General features: G+C 43.5%; 1 protein-coding gene across 2 annotated transcripts in view; it reads left to right on the forward strand.

The window, feature by feature from the left end:
* Positions 1–22,997, forward strand: part of shroom3 (shroom family member 3) — a 412,360-nt gene extending 389,363 nt beyond the window's left edge. For both annotated transcript variants that reach the window (XM_078214308.1, XM_078214316.1), the window contains 7 exons: positions 2,300–2,400; positions 5,489–5,581; positions 8,028–8,852; positions 13,837–14,331; positions 15,886–16,042; positions 17,331–17,603; positions 20,855–22,997. In XM_078214308.1, coding sequence (XP_078070434.1) covers positions 2,300–2,400; positions 5,489–5,581; positions 8,028–8,852; positions 13,837–14,331; positions 15,886–16,042; positions 17,331–17,603; positions 20,855–21,193 — 2,283 coding nt within the window. In that variant the 3' untranslated portion in view covers positions 21,194–22,997. The remainder of the gene's footprint in view (positions 1–2,299; positions 2,401–5,488; positions 5,582–8,027; positions 8,853–13,836; positions 14,332–15,885; positions 16,043–17,330; positions 17,604–20,854) is intronic.
* Positions 22,998–24,227: the final 1,230 nt, after the last annotated feature.

Raw genomic sequence — 24,227 nt, forward strand, 5'->3', positions numbered from 1 at the left:
GAAATCCTTTGTAATCCTACACTACCCCATTAATTGCATCCTCTCATTATAGGTTTTATCTGTCTGCGTTGATGAATAGCTCAGGTATTTATCAGTCTTTAGTGTCAGTCATCATGTTGCACTGACTCCCATGACACAATTATGCTCGAGGTACCGGTTTACTGGCCCTACACAACAGTGCCTCGCAATAGTAATTGCCGGTTCACATGGTTGAACAGAGCTATGCTCGGTTGGGTTCAAATGCTGGTTAAAATTTAATGTGAGGGTAAATCTAGTGGGGTACTCCCATACTGGAAAGATTAAAAACCGCATTTTAAAATGGCCCTGGCAATATGAACAACTACCCGAGAGATTTTTTAACTGTTAAAAGCAATTGCAGTTCCCTCTCAGACGGTGGAAATGCTGAGATGGAGTGAGGTGATTTCCTTAAGACTCCCTTCCAAAGGCTGCTGGGCCATGATCACTCCGGAATTGTTATACTCCGCATTTGACAGCAGCACAAATAATGCAATATATCTAATTGATAAGATATAAAGGGCATACAATCATAATCAGACTCTGATGAATTGATAATCCCTTGAAATGTGTACAATTGACATTATCTCCACCTGGATCGTCAGATTAAATCAAAACAAGAACGCAATGGAGCCTTTATTATTTAAACAGAAGCAGGCAGAGCGTTATACAGCTGCTGCTGCCATTCGTCATGGAGAGGCAATGTAAATAGTTTCATTATTTTCCCTATGTGCTGTTAGTTAAAGGCTGATTTATTCTTTAATTAACGTTATAACAGCAGGCTGAGTTTGTGCAATTCTAGATTAGAAGACATTGTATTTTCCATCCATTTGGCTAGTATAGTCCTGGCCTGCACATTCTTTCTGAATAAATTCAGGATGGGAGCTTTTTAACCTTACAATAAACAATGGAAGAAAATCAGGGCCTTGACAGGCAATGCAATTGTTATTATTTTGTGCCAGTAAGTCTCATGGTGCCTCTTTGCGCTCCATTCATCTAAACTCTTCTGTCTCCAGATCCACTATAATATGTGGCTTTCTACTGGGCATCCATCAAAATAATCGGTTCACATCTGTCAAAATAAGTCATCAAATGTAAATCTCCTCAAAGCTTCAGTCAGTGACTGGACCATGAACTGCCCAATAGGGAGCTGAGCCACACCGAACTGAAAGTTGCCGATAATTGGCCTTTGCCAAAACATTTGACCTCAGCCAAGATGGGAGCTGGCCCTGAACTAGATGCTGGGTGGAACCTACTCCAATCCCACTCCCAACAGCTATACAGTGGTTATATTTTTTCTTTTATACATTCGTTCACACGATGTTGTCCAAACTTTGCTCTCCGCCCCCCCCCCCCACCCCCCAATTTTCCCAAACTGAGTGGCTCTCCATACCGTTTCAGAGGGAAGTTAAGAGTCAGCTACTTTGCTGTAGCTCTGGGGTTAATAAAGGCCAGAATGGGTAAGGATGGCAGATATCCCCTTCTAAAAATCAGGTGGGTTTTTGCAACAACCAATGAAAGTTATCATGGTCACCTTTACTGAGACCAGCTTTATATTCCAGATTTATCAATTGAATTTAAATTCCATCAGCTGCGGTGGTGGGATGTGAACCGGAAAATGAAGGAAGCGTTCAGTTATTGGGAGCCAGAAAAATGTAAAAGTCATTTACTGTGGTATTCTTTACACGTGTGACTGACATGCGTGTATTAATGTGTGTGTTTTGTTGGAAAGTGGCAACATTGATGCATCACCTCTCACCCCATTGATAATTCAGGCAGCATGTTCGGCATTCACTTAAACATTTAGCAAAAGTAATTGAATAACTTGCCCAATAGCTGAGTGAAGGCACAGTCGGGCAGATTTAGTTCCAAGAATATTCCAGAGTGAGTTAATGGATCCCAGCGAGAGCAGCAGTTTATGTGTTACATCCAGTGACAAATGTCCCTGGATTAAGGGCAGAATGAATCAGCTGGAGTTCCCGTGCACTATCGCGTAACTCCCGGTGGGAAATGTAGCGGTGTGCTTTCAGCTGTGGGAAGATTGGGATTTGTGACAATTTCCATCATCATGTATTGTCCTCACATTTACTGTATGAGCTTGTGGCTTCAGAGGAGGGAAGAAGATTTAGAATAAAGAACTCTCTGCACCTGGCCTACCTGCACTGTTCAGTGAAGATCCTTGTTCTGAACGTATTTTAAACACCTTTTCTATTCAGTCAGGCCATCCAGCTCATGCATTATGTTTACTGGATTAGATTATAAATGCCCTTTTTTTCCTTCCTAGGATGTTCTCTGTGCCATGAACAGGCCTTTTGGCCTGCCTGCAAAGGATCTGCTTTCTTCATCGAAGCTTATGGCCACTGACTGTTGGGGCAGCATCCATGGGTATGTAAAAATTAGGATTATTGCTGCAATGGATTTTGTCCTATTGCTTCTCGTGCAGCTGATAAACAGGTTTTCCTGAATGGAAGGCGCGCTTACGGCAGAGTTAGTTGGTGCCTGCTCTCAATTCTCCACGTTCATCCTTGAAAACTGCACCTGCTGTCCATAGAAACAATTGCATTCCACCACATAAAGTGCAGAGTGTGTCTGCAGGCCGGTTGCATTGTGTGATATTATGGTTGGAGCAACAATGGATTCCTTTGTATGTGAAGCATCTGCACTATACTCCGTCTGTGCAGCAAAAATTGCAAGTACGTCCAGATTAAACCACTGCTGAACCTTTACAGAAATTCAGAGTGACTGATTTGACACTAATCTCAGCTCAGTTTTCTTCCTTGTGCATGTCTGTTTGTGCTCAGTTTTGTGCTGTGGCTCGCTCGTGCTCTGGTTTTCCGCTCCATTCCACAAAGAGAGGACGCACTGATTTTTTAAAATTCCCCTGACCTGGTGCAGCTGAATGAGCAGCCTGCTCCACACTGCCATAATTACTCCCGGTGGTTGGCCATGGGTGGAGATTCCTCAGCCTCCACTTGGTGCCTCTCTGCTCAGTGCTGTTTAGATTCGGGGCGAGATGGGGCAGCACTCAAACCTGGCTTTAGGGAGCTCACTTATTCACTAGTATCACTGAGCAAATCTAGGCATGAAACAGGTTTACTGGCTATATACTCAGATCCACTTGAGGCCACATTCTCCCTGTGTCTGCATGCGTTTCCTCCGGGTGCTCCGGTTTCCTCCCACAGTCCGAAAGACATGCTGGTTAGTTGCATTGGCCACACTAAATTCTCCTTCAGTGCACCCGAATAGGCACCGTATACAGCGACAGGGGATTTTCACAACTTCATTACAGTGTTAATGTAAGCCGACTTGTGACATTAATAAATAACCTTTTTTAAAAAATGGCCAACAGAGGAAGCATGTCCAGAAAATAATTTTATGTGGTGATGCAGACTCATAATTATTAACTTATTTGCGCTACTGAATTTTATTCTTCCAACAAGTGTTTCGCACTTTTTTATTTTGCTTCATTTTTTGGGTGAGTTAGGGCTCGCAATTGTGACCTCAGTCTTCAGTAGCAACTTACAATCACCAAGAACCTTTAACCTAAGGCCCTTCACAGAAAGCATTACCAAGCAAAAATGGACACCAAGCTGCATACGGAAATATTCGGACAGGGCGAGTAGAAGAGGTAGGTTTTAAAGAGCATCTTAACGAAGGAAAGAGACAGAGAGATTTAGGATGGGAATTCTAGAGTTTACGGCTTAGGCAGCTGAAGGCATGACCATCAGCAGTGGAGCGATTAAAATTGGGGATGCTCACAAGGCCAGAATTGGAGGAGTGCAGAGATATCAGGGTGGTGTGGCTGGAGGAAGTTACAATATCGAGTCTTGTTGAACACTCGCTTTGCTTATTTGTGTTAATGTTTCACACCATGGAATGCTGAATCCAATCAATTAGGATTTGACCTTGCTTCGCTTGGCCTGCTTCTGCTTTTGATGCTGAGTTCCCTTACTTCCTGCATTTCTGTATCTCTGCCTCTGAGATACATTTTGGATTTTGTGAATCTTCCAAAGATGGACGAAGAAAATTCTTGGAAAAATATTTTTTCAGTATGGCCAAGCATCATGGAAGGGATTCTGATTAAGTTGGCAAACCAGTCAAGCATCTATGATGTGAGCCAAACTGTTTCAAGAAATACTTGATGGTTATATTTTCCTGTACACATTCCTGGGCATGCTATTGTATATTGCGAAATGAAATGCAACTATCCTATCCTGCTTCACTTCCTCATGTCAGTATTTTAACTATTTCAGTCTTCTAATTTGAACACAGTTTCAGAAAGATGCGGTCTTAATGAAGAAATCTTTTGACAATTTATTTTGATGTGGGTGGGGGTGTAGGGGAAGGAAGAATAGTTGTGTAACCTTCATGTTAATTGTTGTTAGTTTTTTTTAGTGTTAATTAGAGGGCTGTCAGAAATTCAGTTTCCATTTGTGAAATTGAGTTCTTGCGGGCGAGCAGGTTGTTATGGCTCAGGAACTATTTTGATTCCATCCTGTACTTTTCCCAATTAAATGTTGGTAGTTGGCCAACAGATTGCATGCTGTGCATTAAATGTAGAAATGTTGCTGGAGCTGTTTGGAGATGCTGCATCGCAATGAATCAGTGTAACACCATGATCTGTTCCTCCTCAAGTTGCACCCTCCTGTTGTGAAGGCCAAGCTATGGTTTCATGGGTGCCTGCATCCCTTTAATAACATGTCTGAACAGTGTTTCCCACCTGTCAGCTGGCACGTGAAGGCTGGCGGCCTCCATGTTGCTCAAGTATGATTATAGAATATTAGAAAAAGCTTTGCCACACAAAGCTAGCCTTCTTTTAAAATTATAAAATGTTTTAACTTGTGGCTCTCTGTCACAACCAAACCCATTAGCTTTTAGTAGGCTTTCTGGTTTACTCCCTGGGATAAACACAGTAAGAAGTCTCACAACACCAGGTTAAAGTCCAACAGGTTTATTTGGTAGCAAATACCATTAGCTTTTGGAGCGCTGCTCCTTTGTCAGATGGAGTGGAAATGATGAAGGAGCAGTGCTCCGAAAGCTTATGGTATTTGCTACCAAATAAACCTGTTGGACTTTAACCTGGTGTTGTGAGACTTCTTCCTGTGTTTACCCCAGTCCAACGCCGGCATCTCCACATCATTACTCCCTGGAGCCAGATAATAATGTATGAATAATTTTAATGCAGTGGGTCCAAAGTGACTCTGTTCACCTCACAGACTGCGAGGCTTTTTTGCATCCCCTTTGCAGGGGATGCATTCCGTTTACCTGGAGCTGGGTGCAGGGTTCCTCTCTGCTCCACCACTCACACTTCGATGTGACTTGGATTAGAGAATGTATTCGGCTGAAATAGCGTTACACATTCCTTCCAGCTGCTCCCTCCCAATGTACTGCTCCAGGAGTCTCTCCGAGGGCACGAGTAAACAGGGCACACTGATTTGATGCAGTGCTGAAAAGTGTATTGTCTCGTTCACAGCATACCATCGCCCTCTGGTTCAAGAATACAAGCGTCCAGACCACAGCGTTCCGACTGCGGCCGGCAGCTCGGGAGGACAGCATCAGAAGACTGGTATGGAAATACACCAACAGACATTGCAAAGTTTTAAAGTTCTGTGCCCTGTCACGATTCAGAGTTGTGCTTATTTTCCATTCCTTTATATTCCAATTCTCTCTCTCCTCCTTTTTCCTTACTCTCTCCTGAAGCCATTAACCTGATTGGAGTAAAGTTCTGTGCATTTCACTGTTCAATCAGTTCCTCACTCATGTAGTCATTTTCTATGTCAGAGCCCAGGGAAACAGTGTGGGGGCGTTGCCTCGCATGTGGGCCATTAAAATAAGTATTCCATACTATGGACATTATTGAAAGGATATTGTAGTTACAGAAAGTGTACAGCATAGATTTCCTCAGGAACGAGGAACTGCTGTTGTGAGGACAGCCTCGATATACAGAGCCTATTTCCACTGGAGCAGTGCTTAAGAGGAGGTTTAAAATGAAGAAGCTGTTTGGTTCAGTGAACGAGGAAAGACTGTTTCCCTCTGCTTGGAAGGGAATCAGTCACTCAAGGATTCATTTAAGAGACTGAGGAGTGAGGTTGGGAGAAATTGTGGAATAACTGAGACGGAAAGGGCAGGGTTGACAAAGATTGAAGATACAAAGCTCTGGGTAATAGGGAGCAAGGCGTGACATTACTTTTCCATTCCTGTAGCAACGAGCCAGCAGAGATGTGGTGGATGAAAAGGCTTCCTCCTATTCTGGTGCAGTGATCTTCAGTCTCTGTTAATCTCAGCCAGAATGGGCACCCTAGGGTGGGGGTTACCAGGTTAGTTTTGCCAGTGATGCCTGCCGAGGTGGAATAGTCTGTTGTACCCATGATCAGGTGTCACACAGGCAGATGCTGTTCGCTTGAGGTACCAAAAGGCTGAGAGCTTGGAGAGCTGTGCCAGGGTACAAGAAAATAGGAGTGGAAAGTTAATGCTGGGGTTGAAAGAAACTAGTGATTTATATGAACTGCAATAATCATCTTGTTATTTAAGCTCTCCTGCCTTCCATCTGTCATGGATCTGTTCTTAAAAAAGAACAAAGAAAAGTACAGCACAGGAATAGGCCCTTCGGCCCTCCAAGCCTGTGCCGATCATGATGCCCTAACTAAACTAAAAAAAACCTTCTGCCCTTACTCGGACCGTATCCCTCTATTCCCTCCCTATTCATGTATTCATCCAATGCCTCTTAAATGTTGCTAATGTGCCTGCTTCCACCAACTCCTCTGACAGCACATTCCAGGCACCCACACTCGCTGTCTGAAAAACTTCCCCCATCTATCTCCCTTAAACTTTCCCCCTCTCACCTTGAACCTGTGCCCCCTTGAAATTGACAATCCACCCTGTCTGTGCCTCATAATTTTGTAGACCTCTATCAGGTCTCCCCTCAGCCTCTGTCTTTCCAGTGAAAACAATCCTAGTTTATTCAACCTCTTCTCATAGCAAATACCCTCGAGACCAGACAACATCCTGGTGAACCTTCTTTGCGTTCTCTCCAAAGCTTCCACGTCCTTCCAATAGTGTGGGGACCAGAACAGTACGCAGTACTCCAAATGCAGCCTAACCAAGGTTTAATATAGCTGCAACATGATTTCCCAACTTTTGTACTCAATGCCCCAACCAATGAAGACAAGCATGCCATATGCCTTCTTAAACACCTTGGCCACCTGTGTTGCCACTTTTAGGGAACTGTGGACCTGCACGCCCAGATCCCTCTGTATGTTAATATTCCTAAGGGTTTTTATTCTTCTTCCACCAAACCCCTGTCTCTATACTCTCGTAACACCTGTTACCTCGAACCTTTCTGACAAAAGGCCATCAGCTTGAAACTTTAACTCTGCTTCTTCTCTTCACAAAAATCGCCTCACCTGCTGAGTATTTCATAAAAACATAGAAACTAGAAGCAGGAGTAGGCCATTCACCCCTTCGAACCTGCTCCACCATTCATTTTGAAGATGGCTGATTCTCAGCATGACCGGGTTAAATCTCTGCCAGCTGTTTTCTAACTGTCTCATAAGATTGTCCGTTTACTGCATAGAGCTGTGATCAAAGTGGTGAGGAACCTGGGGATTCTCTTATTGTTCATATTTCTTGACCTTTGCAGTTTCAAGATTGAAAGCCTCCTGAAAGTCTAAATAAACCACATCCACTGATTCTTCTTGGTCAATTCTACTAGTTACATCCTCAAAGAATTCCAATAAATTTGTCAAGCATGATTTCCCTTTTGTAAATCCATGCTGAACTTTGTCTGATTATAACCGCTGCCTTCCAAATGCTGAGGTATGAAATCCTTGACAATAGACTCTAGCAACTTCCCCAGTACCGACGTTAGGCTCACTGGTCTATAGTTCCCTGTTCTCTCTCTACCTCCCGTTTTTGAATAGCAGGCTAATTCCAGCATTTCCTGTTTTTATTTCCAATAAAATTTGGCCTTGTGGAATTGGTGACCCTTCACTAACTTATTTTTGCATTTGAAGGTCTATAAACAATGAAGGGAAAGACAGAAGAAACAAGTCCACAGGAACACATCTCCCAACCAGTTATGAGAATGAGCCCAACTACCTGGCAGGAAGCAAATCGTCCAATCGGAATGAGAAACACAAACCACTTGAAGGCTACCGGCCCAGAAGCACGTCCAGCATTGGTCAGCTGCCCAGCCTAGGCCTACACGGCCATTGCAGTGCCTCCGAGAACGCAGCTTCAGAACAATACGGCAAATCCAACACAAGTGCTCAAGAAAGTTTAAGCAGCAAATCGATGGCAGGAGGGCAGGAGTCATTTGTAAAGTACCACCAGGAAGGAATCGGTGCCGATGCAGCCTTGAAGAAGAAGGCATCGCCCCCGCAGAGGCCTCCAGCTCCCAAACTGAAATGGATCAATTCAGCGATTGATGACTGGGCAAAACGAAGCCCGTTTCCCAGCGTGACCGAGTTAAATCTCAATCAACCTGAACGGGAGCAGAATCATATCATAGCAAGCAGCTGGGAGTCTGCGATGCCCCCTGCTCGGCCCCCTTCCCCTCAGAGCAAAGCGCTCTTGTCCCTGTTGCCATTACACCTGCAGTCGTCATCGTCTTGTCCGGAGGAGGACGACGTGTTTCTCCAAGAGCTGGACCAGCAGTCAGCCCTCAGCAGTGGCTACCAGCCATTTCCATCTCCACCCCCACCTCCACCTCCACAGGATCCCAGAGCCATTCCAAGGATTAGAGAGCTGGACTTCCCACCACCGCCTCCTCCAATTAGTTTTAAGGATGAGCAAGCAGAGGAATTATTTATCAGGAATGACGAGGAAGTTTTGACCAGGTAACTAACTATACATTAAACTCCAGTAACTAGAATAACTAGTCATAAGACTCACTGAGGGACATCATGCAGGTCGATGCTTTATTTAAAAAAAACTGATCTACATCTGAAGTATTTTTATAAAATTCTAGGTGGGATTTTCCAACGGGTGTCAGGATCCTAATATCAGGCCCAAATGGAAAACCTGCGCTTGCCCATATTGTCAGCACGCCTTCTGGCACAACTGTCTGGGAGGGAGCTTCCTAATTTCACAACTCTGCTCTCAATGTCCTGAAGTGGGTTCCTGAGATTGGAGGCTCAATCAAAGGACCCTCAGAGATGTCAGCCTGGCAAAGATGGGCACTGCTGAGGCAGGCGGGCGAGTGTGAGGGCACTTCAACATGGAGGTGTCTCGGCTGCCTCCATTGAAGTTATAAACTAAAAGGCCTGAAGGCAATATGGCCGTCGTGTTGCCGGGGAAACCCCTCCTCAGGGCAGCCCATGGGCAGGGTTATGGCAGCCCTGTCACTGGGACAGGGAGACTCCAGTTCCAGTCACCCTGGACTGAGCTGGCAGCTTCCACATCCAGCGTGTGACTGTTCCAGTGGTGCTAAAACACCAGCGCCCGTACAAAATCAGCTTCACTTTTCCCTTTCAAACATACTCTTCACACACATTTAACGTGGAATTATTTTGGATGTTATTTTGGTTGGCTGAAAAGAGCATAATATGGTCACAGTGCTATAATTGCTAGGTTGTGGGTATGGTGTACCCTTCCAACGAGGTTTTGGGTGTGTGGAGAGGAAGGGTACAAGGCTGGTGGAGAGGTAAGGCCATGAAAAGATTGAAACATAAGGATGAGAATTCTGAGGATGGCAGCAAATGTCAGTCAGTGAGGATAGAGATGGAGAAACTTGGTCAGGGATAGAAAGAGAAAGAAAGAACTTGCATTTATATAGCACCTTTCATGACTTGGGGTGTCCAGAAGAGCTTTACAGCTAGTGAGATCCTCAATGTGTGACTGAGCAGACAGACTCTTGTTTTAATATCTCATCCAAAAAAAGGCACTTACAGCAGTGTAGCACCTTCTCAGTACTGAGCTGGAGTGCCAGCCTAGATTTCTGCTCCGGTCCCTGGAGTGGAAACTCATATCCTCCTGAGACAGTCCCAATGAGGTGTTGGAGGAGAATGGTGTGAACGTGGCTGGTGTGGTCAAAGGAGGAGATAGTTCACCCTGACTACAGTCAGAAGGCCATTCATCACTGTGCTGAGTGCTGTGTTGTGAGAGTGGCAAAAATCTGACCATAGGGATTGAAAAGGAAGCTGTGGCAGAGACATGCCTGGACATGGGAGCAGAGGCGGGGCTGGCGGAGAGGCGGGGCTGGCGGAGAGGCGGGGCTGGCGGAGAGGCGGGGCTGGCGGAGAGGCGGGGCTGGTGGAGAGGCGGGGCAGTAGTTTGCAGCAACAGAATGAATTGAGAGCTCATTTTTGAGGAAAGAGGAGATTCTGATGGTTTTGAAAGAGTGGGGGGCAGTCTGTGAGGACAGTGTTAACTCACATGGGGGCCACAAACAAAACTTGTGTGCTCAGGAGGTAGGTGCAATGGAGGGAAGTGGAACAGTTTTATACCTGGTTACACATCACCTATATGATGTATCATTAATTTATCAGCAGTGAAGCCAAGTAGCATTTATACCCAGTCACTCTGCATCTATAGCAGATATTTGCATCTGATTGTACAGAATATATGCTGCTACTTATAGCTCCCTGGAGATGTGCTGTCAGGGCACGTCACTGTTAACTCGTCTGCATACACTTACTCTGTGATGTCCATCATAAAACTCCGCCTAGATCAACCCCTCCTGCTGCTGCCCTCCACAAGAGATCTCTGTGGCTTTTCAACAAAGTCAGACACTTCGACAGATTGTGATTCTTCATCAGGGTTATCCGCTTGTCGTTCAGTCAATGAGAGATATCTCCAGTGAGTTATTGTGCAGCCCAGGCCCTAGTAAGAGACAAAACCTTCTGGAAAATAGGGGAACAAACTGGGAGGTGAGAAAAGAGAATCCACGACCGGGAGGAACCACAGCCTGAGCTCAGAACCTGAGATTCAGATTTTCCAGAAGTTTCTGCCCCTCTCAAATAATTTCACTTCTTTCAGCCAAATGAACTGAACTCCGCATTAGGTCATCCACCATTTGATGGAGCTTTATAATTAGAATCCTGTTTGAAAACCCAAATAAGGAAGTATTCCCTGCGATAATTGGCCCTCCAAATTGGTGCCACAGTCCTGAAGAAAGCTCACGTATTGTGAATGGAATGAATGATATTGCAGCAGCTCAGCGAACACCCAGGTCCCCAAAGAGTGGAGACCCAGCGCCACTCGGTGGTCAATGTAGGAATTGCAATCAGCTTTTTCAAGTAGAAAGAGTTCTTGAATGCATGGTTCAGCAAAATTCATCCAGAGAACACTTAATAAGGGAGAAAAATGAATGAAAGTAATTAGTATGACTAGTACATACAGCCCATTAGAGCCCTTGACATACTACTCTGCATAGTTCCACACAATAGTGGAACACAGGTTTGCTCACACAACGCTTTTCTTTTCTCTGAGAATTCAGCAGGCTTCTGCAGGAATTAAAAAAACAAACACCATTTCCCACAACCCCTGCTTTTCTTTTTACATTTGCCTTCAATCATTTGAGACCTGTACCAGGGAAGGACTGGGAGCAGGTTGCTAGGTGCCAGGTTCCACAATGGCACCGATAGGATTAGATGGAGTAGAATGTGAGGAGGCTTGTTTGGAACATTAACACCTGTGTAAACTGATCAACCTGTTTCCACGCTGTAAATTCAGTTTAATTCTATGATGAGTGGCACAGGAAGGTCCATAAAAAAGAGAATTAATGTAAATATCATAAAAGAGAATTTTCTCTGCCCCCCCCCCCTCAATTAATTAAACCTGCAAATGAGAACCATAGAATACCAACAGTGCAGAAGGAGTCTGCACCCACTCTCTGAAAGAGCATCTTACTCAGCCCCACGTCCCTGCCCTATCCCTGTAACCCCATGCATTTAGCATGGCCAATCCACCTCACCTACACATTTCGGACTGTGGGAGGAAACCCACGCAGACACAGGGAGAACATGCAAACTCCACACAAGTTATGAGAATATAGAGTACATCAGTTCGAAGAATTGTGCAAAGGGGAATTTTCCTGTTAATTGAAAGTCAGAATCCGCTTCCTTTAAGTATATGTTTATTTATGTCATACTCGCCAGGCCCAAAATTTTAATAGATTACAGAATAAATTATTGAGAGGAGGAAGGAATGGCAAGGAGAAGCCCATATTAAAAACTCTTACAACTACAGTATTTAAATCTCTTTCATATATTTTGCTAAATGCAGTTCATGCTGTCTACTAACTTCCATACAACGCATGTTATACTGAATTTATAATAACATGGGGAAATTTTTCAATGAAGCATTTCATTTAATGGGTTATTGGCATTATTGTATTAGATAATCTGGTGATAGTTTATCCATGATTGAGAATAAATAGTACATGCTGCAGCTAACTGGCATTATAAATGCAAAGCAGCAAATCTTCAGATGAAAATTTGTGCCACAGCACATTTTGCAACTAGTGTATTAAATGTCGTGAATAAAGTTTTATATTTGACTGAAGTTGGCATGGGGGAATTTATATTACAGGTAAACAGACACAACATAATTCCTTTCTTTAAATGACAACATTCAGGAACGAAAATGTTTTTGTTCAATATAACTTCAATTAAGGAGGATGGAGCAGAAAATCTCTTGTTTCTACCATTACCTGGTGCAGTGGCCATGCTAAATTGTCCCTCAGTTACCCAAACAGGCGCCAGAGTGTGGGGATTTGCACAATAACTTCATTGCAGTGTTAATGTAGGCCTACTTCTGACTAATAAATAAATAAACTTTACCTACTACTTCTGACCAGGTTTGAATACTCAACCGTGTATGGCTAGGATATAGCTGCATTGATTACAGCTGCAGCCACTAATTTCTATTTTGTCGTTTTTTAAAATCAAAATCAGTTTTCAAACAGAAATCTCAGTTGCCGGTAATTGTGGAACATAAGGTTCACAGGAGGGACCACTCCACGCAGCGGTAATGTCCAAAATTTAAGCAAATAAAATCCTAAATTAATAAACCTTTGGATATGCAGGAAAATAATCCTTCATCATCACTGTCTCCCTGCTGGCTAACTGCATGGTAACATGGTGTTTGACACTCTCTCATCTCACTGAGTGCAGTTTGTAAACTGGAGGCAGCTTAAAGAACATGAGGCAAAAATAATTTAAATAAAAACAGTTTTTGCAATCAGGCCAACAGACCCAGAAGGTATTCAGAATTGAGTATTGTTACAAAATCTTGCACTAAGGAACTACTTTGTATTCAATTATCTTGAAATTAATTGCCTACTTAAAACAATTGTCATACTCTGAAGTGGATAATTATATGTGAAGTGGTTTGAAGTGTTTCTGAGATGTGATACGGTGATATATGAATGTTTCAGTTAAATGATTTTACAATTTATTTCTAAATATATTGTTAATAGTTTGGGGATACATCATTCAGTTACACTATTAAATTAATACTATGCTTGTGAAATATCAGGCCTTGGGAAAAATGATAAACAAAAGCTAGACTGACCTCTGAAATGAGAATAAAAACTTGAAGCAATATAAATATGATTTTGTTTCACCAAAATCTTGCTAAATGATGGCTTTGTTAAATTGCTCCTTAGTGTCAGGGGGATTAACAGGGTGAATGCGTGGGGTTACGGGGATAGGGCCTGGGTGGGATTGTTCTCCGTGCAGGTTTGATGGGCCGAATGGCCTCCTTCTGCACTGTCGGGATTCTATGATTCTGTGAAAGTAAAGCTTACCAGCTGTTGTGATAGTCGCATTTGAATGTGGGCTCTTCTGTTGTTTGACACCACTTTTCTGCATCTTGAAGGTTTCCAGCTGCAAAGGACAATGTACCTGCGATGACCAGCATGGAGAAAAATGGCCAGACAAACCCACCTTGCAGCTGCAGTGTTTCTGCAGTCAACTGTGGGCTGGAAGGTGTGACAACGAACACCCTCACAGGCCCAGAACAAACTCACGCTACCCAAACTTCGCAGCCCAGAAACCAGAGCTGGGACGCAGCATGTGTTAAAACCCAAATGGATGCCACAAGCCAAGAAAATGTGGAGCACAAACATTCCTCTGTGCCACTCGAAGTAAATGCAAAGTCCCCTGAGGACCTCAAGTTGGAAGAACTTGCCAAGGAGATCATTGGCAAAGATAAGTCTCTGGCAGAGATATTAGATCCAGATTCAAACATGAAGACGACCATGGACCTAATGGAGGGTATTTTCCCCTGGAGCAGCACGGTGAGGCAAGAGGCACAGCACAGAAGGCCGAGGTTGCAAAAGGTGGTCAACAAGCCTGTATCTGAGGAAGATAAGTAAGTCCTAAAGCTTTGTAAAGGGAGATATTAGTAGGACGTCCATTAAATATTGTTAGCAATATGATTGTGTTGATGCTGTTTGTACAAAGTATATATGGTACTGTTTCCCCCCACTGGTGTTAGCAAAATGCAGGCTCTGTGCACCTCAAAACCAGGGAACGAGCAGAGAAATCTGTTGTCCGTTGATAATGAGATGTCCTGTTTTTTTGCTGGTGTGATGTTCTTGACATTAAGCAGCTGATGCTACTGGGTAAGGGGAAAATGGATATTGCACTTTTCTTAGTGGAGTTTCTTTGTTTAAAAAAACTAATATATTATATATATATATAACAACAGGTATGACCATGGGAGAAAGACTGTCCGCATACCTAATACATAATGTGTGCGCATATATGTATGTGTTTGTGCTTTTGTGGGTATACACTATCATTACCATTGACTATCCTTCACTAGCAAGGATGATTATCTTCTATGAGTCCAATGTTGGCTGATGAGGCTGTTTGCATATGTCCGTTAAACACTGCTAGTGCCATTGTCCTGCATTCTTAAAGTGAACGATGGGTTCTCAGCCACCCAGAGATTATCCTAACATCCACCACTACATCAACCAATTGTTTCTTAAACAATTCCAAGGTTTTGGCTCCACTACCTCACACTGATCTCTATGTGAGAAGAGGAATTCCCTGATGTCTGTTATAAAATACCCCATTGGAATCTGTGATCCTTTCATTAACTCCTGCAGTTTAACTTAAAGTAGTATTTCAGATTAAGATCTTCTATAACCTTCTATACAACTGTAAGGTCGACTCGTGAATGCATCCTTACCAGGATGATAAGCCCAAGTTGGACACCCACACCACAGATTAGTCTCTGCCCTCAGCAGTGTAAATGTCTCGTGTTTCTTAGAGACCAGAACTGTCCAACGAGATTGTTGTGAGGTTTTGATCATTCTCACTGAGAGTTCATGCTGCTGATGAGAGCCCCAGCTTTGTGAGCTCTTAGTTAGTATTTAGGTTTTCTTAACCTGGCTCTCTGTCATCTGCTGAGACTGTGGGAAAATGGAGAAACTGGGCCGGTAAATCACTCGTACAGCAAAGTAACCCTATCAGGTGCTTATACTGTTGCTCGCTAATCTTCGCCAGGGTCACAGTTGTTTTAATTGGCCTGGAAGAGAGGGGGATAATTTCCTGCTTTTGGTGACCTGCTGGAAAATACTCTGAAAGAATGGTAACTTCATATCACTATAAGGTCAAACAGAAGGAGGCCATTTCGCCCATTGTTAGCCATTCATATTTGCGGAAGGTGAGAGCGGGAACTCGTACCTTGGAGCATCCTTGGATTTGCCAGTGTGTGGGGTGGAGGCGGAGAGTTATTTTTAAAAAAGGATTTGAAGTGTTTTTCAGTTTTGGAGATATCCGGGTAACTTGCGCTTTGATTTGTTAAATAGAATGCCTCTAACCCTTCCTATTTAAGGTTTTCTTTGTCCTCTGGATAGCTTGTGTGTTCACAAACAGTGACTTAAATCTCTTAAACTTTCTTCTTTGTCCTTAGGAAAGAAGAGAGAGAGACGGGAGCAGCTTCGACTCACTGTCCCACTTACTACAGCACATCTGCTGTCAAAGCTGAACTGGTGAATAAAGTAAAGGATATGCAGAGAAATTCTGGTGAAGATGAGGAGGAAGAAGAGACAGACATCAACGAGAAAAAGGTACTGCCCGTTCAAACCTTCATCACTAAAAGCGAAACCTGGTTGCGTCACTTCTCAGTTGCTAAAAGTACTATTCCAATATGATACTAAACTGCGGGTTTGCTAATCTCTGGCACCGTGGCAGGCGGCACGCCACAGTTAATTAGCCTCAGTGCCGGGCCTGCTCATTGCCACATCCACTGCAGTCAAACAGCCTGCAAGACTCTGGGCCAGAATTTTCCAGTCTCGTACGCCCCGCTACCACTGCCAGCAAGGATGGAGAATTTGGCGCTCGGCCAAATCCGCATTCATTGCAGCGGGCCCGGAGAATCCCAGCCGCAGGCGAGGTCAGAGAATTCTGGCCCCAGTTATGGAGACTCTTTCATGAAGAATGTCAGAACCTTCAGGAGGAATAGTCAAATGCTGTTGTTTTCGATAGGCAGAATAATAACTTAGTCGGTTGCTTTGCAGCTAATGATCATATTTCCCCTTTGAAGTGTCTTTCTATTCCTCTACAGTGCAGAACAGCTAGTTGAAAAAAACATTATTTTTATTTGGCTGAATTTAGACCACTAGCATCAATTTGCTGTGTATTGATGTGACATGATGAATGTATGTTAATATCAGTTTGCAATGGCAGTGTCCTGGCCCTTCCACAGACCACCGTTGAATTGCCACATCCTTTCAACACCATTCACTATTACAAATCCTTGGGTATGGTTTTCAGTGCAGCCACAGAAAGTGATCTGGTGCTAACTGATGCCTCTTTACATTACGTAATTCAGTCCAAGTAGATTCACACTGGAGATGCCCGTGCTGCTAATGTGATTTACGCTGCGGGGGGGTTATTCTATAGAGCCAGCAGTAACGGACCAACAACCGTTTGATAGATGTGACTGACTTCTTGGTTTCTGCCTGTCTGATTTTCCTGAAAGCAGAGGAAGGTGTGCTGAAGCCAGGGATGCTCAGATCACTGGCCTGCAGAAGCCTTTACTGGGCCAAAACAAATGATGGCCGATTGCTTGTTGCCAGTGGCATCTCCTCACGGAGTTTCCTGTCCCTCTGCAGACAGTGGCACCCCATCATTTGCTTTGCAGCACTCTTCCTGAAGCCACCCGTGATAACACTGGAATGTAAATTCATCCCAGACTGTGCAATGTGACAACAGTAAACTAAAATGTGTGGTGAATGAGTGAAATGGTCAAAATTAGTTAGGCTTTTAAAGTTTTTAACAAAAAGCTTCCAAAGTGTTAATAGTTACACTTTCCCCTAATTTAGTTCTGTGTTCTCTCTCTTTCCTGATTTGTAGTCTGAGCTAATTGAAAGTATAACGTGCAAACTCCAGACCCTACGTGAAGCCAAGGAGAACCTTGCAGCTGACATGAAACTGAACAGTGCTGTGGGTGAGGAGGTGGAGAACATGATTAGAGGCCTGTGCAAGTCCAACGAGTTTGAAAAGTACAAGATGTTCATTGGGGATTTGGATAAGGTGGTGAACTTGCTGCTTTCCCTCTCCGGTCGTTTGGCTCGAGTGGAAAATATCCTGAAGACTCTGGATGAAAATGCAAATGCTGAGGAGCGTGTACGTAACCTTAACCCATGCTGCTTTTGGATTGATTTCACATTATATAAATCAACAGAGGGAGGATTTTGGTTCCTATCATTTAGAACTTGTAACATATAGTGGGACTAATATTTCTGTCTCAGGGTAGTTGTTGAAATGATTGTGATAGTCTTCAGTGGAGGGGAAAAAGTAAAGTTTAATATTTATTTATTATTACTCATAAGTAGGCTCACATTAACACTGCAATGAAGTTACTGTGAAAATCCCCAAGTCACCACACTCTGGCCTGTTCGGGTACACTGAGGGAGAATTTAGCATGGCCAATGCACCTAACCAGCACATCTTTCAGACTGTGGGAGGAAACCAGAGCACCCGGAGGAAACCCACACAGACACGGGAAGAACATGCAGACTCTACACAGACAGTGACCCAAGCCAGAATCGAACCTGGGTGCCTGGCGCTGTGAGGTAGTAGGGCTAACCACTGTGCTGCACCCATTCACATACTAGGCCTCGAGTAACTGATCAATATGGCCACTGATGGTATGTTTCCCTCGTGGGCTGGCAGTAGATGCTGTTTGTAATGCAACACTGGACTGTAAAGACTACAAGGAACTCACAACTCATAGTGAAGTGCTGTTTTAAAGGTACTAAAGAACAAAGAAAATTACAGCACAGGAACAGGCCCTTCAGCCCTCCAAGCCTGCACCGACCATGCTGCCTGACTGAGCTAAAAACCCCTACCCTTCCAGGGACCATATCCCTCTATTCCCATCCTATTCATGTATTTGTCCAGACGCCCCTTAAAACTCACTATCGTATCTGCTTCCACTACCTCCCCCGGCAGCAAATTCCAGGCACCCACCATCCTCTGTTTAAAAAAAAACTTGCCTCATATATCTCCTTTAAACCTTGCCCCTCGCACCTTAAACCTATGCCCCTTAGTAATTGACTCTTCCACCCTGGGAAAAAGCTTCTAACTATCCACTCTGTCCATGCCTCTCATAATCTTGTAGACTTCTATCAGGTCGCCCCTTAACCTCTGTCATTCCAGTGAGAACAAACCAAGTTTCTCCAACCTCTCCTCATAGCTAATGTCCTCCATACCAGGCAACATCCTGGTAAATCTTCTCTGTACCCACTCCAAAGCCTCCACATCTTTCTGGTAGCGTGGCGACCAGAATTGAACACTATATTCCAAGTGCGGCCTCACTAAGGTTCTGTGAAACTGCAACATGACTTGCCAATTTTTAAACTCAGTGCCCCGGCTGATGAAGGCAAGCACGCCGTATGCTTTCTTGACGACCTTCTCCACCTGCATTGCCACTTTCAGTGACCTGTGTACCTGTACACCCAGATCCCTCTGCCTATCAATACTCTTAAGGATTCTGCCATTTACTGTATATTTCCTATCTGTATTAGACCTTCCAAAATGCATTACCTCACATTTGTGATATGATACTAATATAATAGCCCTGTATTACTGATGGAATCTTCCTTCACTGGTTAATTTAACACAACTTAGGAAATGAACCCAGGTCATTCCTGAGCACTGATGTTCAGTAACTTCTGAGCACTGATGTTCAGTAACTTCGAATACAAATGCTTCAGTGCAGTTGACAAAAAGGGTGAGACAAAATGGGGGACAGTCAGTTTTCCTGTTTATTGAGAAATATCACCCACCAGTCAGCTTGGAATTAGTGGACCCTAGATACACACCCACATATGAATGAAATAGTAACCAACCTATGAGAACTGTGGGTAATAAGGAACCTGTCCACTGTGGCTCTCATCTTCAAAACCCATTTGGATGAATGAACCAAAAAGGGAATGTTGTATCTCAAAGCTAAAGAAGTGCGTCAAAGTAATGTTAATATCAGCCAACTTTGGGGGCAATTTTTGTGAGAGAAAAGGATTGAAGAAAATGGTGAGAGGAAGAGCAGTAACTGAGAGACACAGGCCAGAAAGGTCAATGAGTTAGATTCCCAATTTAGCTGATCTCAATTGGGACAGCATATAATATATTAGAGTTAGTCTCAACATCCCTAGATTAGGGACAAGAAAGTTAACCTGATTTAGTGCTCCATATCACCATCCTATTAGAAATATGTTTATGTATTTATTATTAGTCACAAGTAGGCTTACATTAACACTGCAGTGAAGTTACTGTGAAAATCCCCTAGTTGTCACACTCCTATTCAGTTACACTGAGGGAGAATTTAGCACGGCCAATGCATCTAACCAGGAACACGGGAGAACGTGCAGACTCCACATAGACAGTGACCGAAGCCAGGAATCGAACCTGGGTCCCTGGCGCTGTGAGGCAGCAGTGCTAACCACTGTGCCACCAAGCAGTATGTGGCTGTTGGTTGATCATTATCTTGGGATTGGCTGTGATGTCTTCTCATAGTCACTGGCACTCAAACAGTGGCCACATTGATCAGCTACTCAGGGCCAAGTAAGTGAGCCCCAAGGATCTGTATCCCAGCGAGTGAAGAGGATGGCAGGAAACTGGGCAAAAGGTATGGGCTGGTTGGACCTCATTGCTTTCTGATTTCTCCTCAAAAGTTTTCACTTTAAGTGTGGCACGGTGGCACAGAGGTTAACACTGCAGGCTCACAGTGCCAGGGATCCAGGTTCAATTCCCGGCTTGGGTCACTGTCTGTGTGGAGTTTGCACATTCTCCCCGTGATGCGCGATATTACTCACAAGGCTTGAGATGCTCAAGGAAATAAAGGCTTTATTCACTATTACAACGAAGCTACCATATATAGTACACGATTCCAGACGGAGGGGTCCCAGACAGAGCAGTGACCTTTATACCTCTCCCAGGAGGCGGAGCCCGACTGGGATGTACCATAATAACTATAATACAGGTAGAACAGCCCAACCCTAACCCCAACAGTAACAAGTAGAACAACCCAACCCTAACCCCAACAGCAACATATATACAGACTCGTAGTACTGGCCAGACCCTGGCTCAGTACTACCTAGTGGGAACCAACGATGGTTCACCACACCCCGTGACTGCGTGGGTTTCCTCCGGGTGCTCCGGTTTCCTCCCACAGTCCAAAGATGTGCGGGATTAGGTGGATTGGCCGTGCTAAATTGCCCCTTAGTGTCAGGCGGACTAGCTAGGGTAAATGCATGGGGTTATGGGGATTGGGATTGTGGTTGGTGCAGACTCGATGGGCCGAATGGCCTCCTTCTGCACTGCAGGATTCTAAGTAGCTTAGAGTTAACTCAAAAGTTGTGCGTTTTATGTTTCAGAATTTATTGAACGAGAAGCGGAGACTTCTGACTAGTCAGCACGAGGATGCCAAGGAACTGAAGGAGAATCTGGATCGCAGGGCGCGTGTGGTCCTGGACATCCTGGAGAACTACTTGACAGAGGAGCAATTCCAAGACTACCAGCACTTTGTGAGGATGAAGGCAGCTCTGCTGCTGGAGCAGCGGGAGCTGGACGACAAGATCAAGCTGGGCGAGGAGCAGCTGAAGTGTTTGTTGGAGAGCCTACCTACTGACTTTGTATCACAAAGGACGGCTCACTCACCTGCCAGCCACCCAGAGCCTGCCACCTCGCAAACAAAATTTACCTCTTCACTTTAAAAAAAAAGGAAAAACGTAAGAATTTTGAATCAGGTTTTAACCCTAAATCACTCAGCGAACAAGAACAAGGACGATTCTGGATGAAGAAGACGGCATATTTAAATTGCTATCAAATTCTAGGTTTTAAAGGAACAATGGCTAGCATTGTTTAGGCAGAAGATGCTTCTATTGGGAACTCAGTATAGGCAAGTCTGCAACAGCACAAAACTTGAAAATGCCTGTGGGGCATCTCGATCATCTTTTCAAGAGTGACGTTAAAGATACTTTTTAAAACCCCGACCATGGAGAACAGCACAATAAAAAGTCTCTGCTTGCAACTTATTTTAAAAACAAAAAGAAAGCATTTTGTAGCCTTCCCAATAACATCAAGTGAATTACTACTATTTATAATTTTGAAGTGTAAGTTTCTGTACATACGCTAACCTTTTATGGTTCTACTTTATTGCGTAGGGGGAAAAAAAATCTAATTTTGTAAGAAAATAACTTTTGGATGAAAGGAAGCGACCTATAGTCACACAAAGTGATTGCAATCTTCAGAGGTTTTGTCTTTTTTTTAAATTAACAATGAAGGACTTAGGACCACCAAGAACAGAGAGAAAGCTGCAGTTTGGAGAAACATTTCAGAATGGTACACACGGACAACTGACTGATACTTTCCAACTAACGTTGGGTGATGCTCAATTTTCACATCATGAAATCCAGTTCAAACTGTCAGTTGTTCAAATGATGTTTATAAACTTAAATTTCTATAGAAATGCATTATGTCCTAACATTTGGCAATTAGATGTTAGACATGGCACCCCCCCCCCCCCCCCCCACACACAAAACAAGTCACTGAGTGCTCGCCCTTCTTACAGCTGGTTGACCTCGATGGCCACTGAAGACTATTCAGCATGGGTGCCCATTGCCGGAAAGCAGGAGTCCTTCCGGGGACCCAATATTTATGTCTAGGTTGGACTCGATTGAAAACACAACTCTAGATGACTGAGATCTGTGGAGCAAGTGGAATGTGTTTGTCGCAGAAGTATTCTCCGTGGATGAAGGAAATTACAATAAGCACCACATGATCTGAGCTCACCTGTTTCAAGAGTGTTCCCATCCCTGTGTGCGTAATGTGATGTTAATTGTAGTATTGGGAATGCAGTTTACAGTGCAGATGTGCACAGCTCCACCCACAGAGCTCTATTTTCGTGGGCTTGCTAATGTGTTGATCCAGTTAGTAATAACAGATTTTCTAATGCTGTCTTTTATTCTCTCCTTTTAAAATGCTCATTTTTTAATATTCTGATTTCTCAGTGTATTGGGATGCTTGTAAACCACTGTACATAATACTAACTTTCTGCACAGTAGTCACTGGCATAGCAGATGTGCTATAAGAGTGTTCATTTCTCAGCCTGTGTCAGTCCTGGGTATTAGTTTTTTTTAAGCTTTGTTGCTGCATCTGACGATATGTTGCTGTATGGATAATTGCTCATTCCTGATTGCAATGCCAACATGTTTTTTTTATTCAGAGAGTGATGACTTTTCAGAGTTCAATCACGACTTGGCTATGGTCACAGCTGGACTCATTCAATATGTTCCCCCATAGCCATTCTGAGTCTTTGTCCAGACAGTGATGTGAAACACACTGCATGGCTTCTCTCAAATCAGCCAGTTGTATGGTATGTGAAATAAATAAGAAAGAGTTTGCTGTACTTCTCACAGTCAAATGTTTTGGTGAGATGTGTTTTCAGACAGAAATCATGACATTGAAGCTTGTAAAACCACTTAACTGCTGCAGACAATAAAAATGATGTGTGTCGGCAGTTGGTTGTGTGTTTTGTTTCCTGTGTGAATATAGCACCATTATTATGTAAAACATTCGTAACCCGTTTACCAGCACCATTTGCTGTCCAGAAATAGGCCATCGTTTTTAATGTTTCTTCTTTATTAGAGAGACTTAATGTTCAGAAAATGAATAATGTTCTCTGAACCCCTCCTCCTACTTGATGAACAATTACAATTAATACTTATGATGGCCTAATAATTCATATAAACATGAGTAATGGGTGTGTGGGAGAGGATTACCTTGATTAGACAGTGGAGCCTGAGCTTGATTTCAAACCAGATAGAAAATCTCCCCTGGTGCTTGTGAGAAAGCCAAATAAAATAAATATGAGCAAACTCAAAATAATACACAGTTGACTCAACTATAGCATCACACTTTAAGAAGGATATGAAGACATCAGAGAGGGTGCAGAAAAGATTTACCACAGTGGTTTCAGGGATGAGGGATTTCAGTTACAAGGATGGATTGGAGAAGGTGTAATTATTCTCCTTAAAGAAGTGGAGACTAAGAGAAGATATGATAGAGGTATTCAAAATTATGAGGAATCTGAGCAGAGTGGATAAGGAGAAACTGATGTCATTTGGTGGAAGGAGCGGGAACCAGAGGACACTGATTTAAGGTGATTGGTAAAAGAACCAATGGCAACATGAGGAAATAATTTTTTATGCTGTGAGTGGTTAGGACTTGGAACGCACTGCCTGTGTGTGTGATGGAGGCAGGTTCAACTGGGACATTCAGAAAAAGAACTGGATAATTATCTGAGGAGAAAACATTTGCAAGGAAGTGGAAAAAAAGGTTGGAGTGGGACTAGGTGAATTGTTCTTGCAGAGAGCCAGCACAGACACAATGAGCCAAATGGCCTCTTTCTGTGCTTTAACCATTCTTTGACTCCACAGTTCAAAGAGGTCCTAGTTGACACCAAATTGGGAACCTCATTCATCGTGAGTAGAGGCAATATAAGCTAGATGATACAATTTTAATGGCAGTGCAGGAACAGAGGAATCTGGAGGTGTGTGTCCATTAATGTTTGAAGGTAGCAGGATAAGTTGAGATGGCTGTTAACTATGTTGTTGGATGTGTAAAGTAGAAAATCAAAGAAGTTATTCTGAGACTTCATAAAATGCCATTTAGGCCTCAGCTAGATTATTGTGTTCAACCCTGGGCCAGCCATCATTGAAAAGGCGCTCAAGAGGATGCAAAGGAAAT

This window comes from Mustelus asterias, chromosome 1, assembly GCF_964213995.1.
Source record: "Mustelus asterias chromosome 1, sMusAst1.hap1.1, whole genome shotgun sequence".
Taxonomy (NCBI): Eukaryota; Metazoa; Chordata; class Chondrichthyes; order Carcharhiniformes; family Triakidae; genus Mustelus; species Mustelus asterias.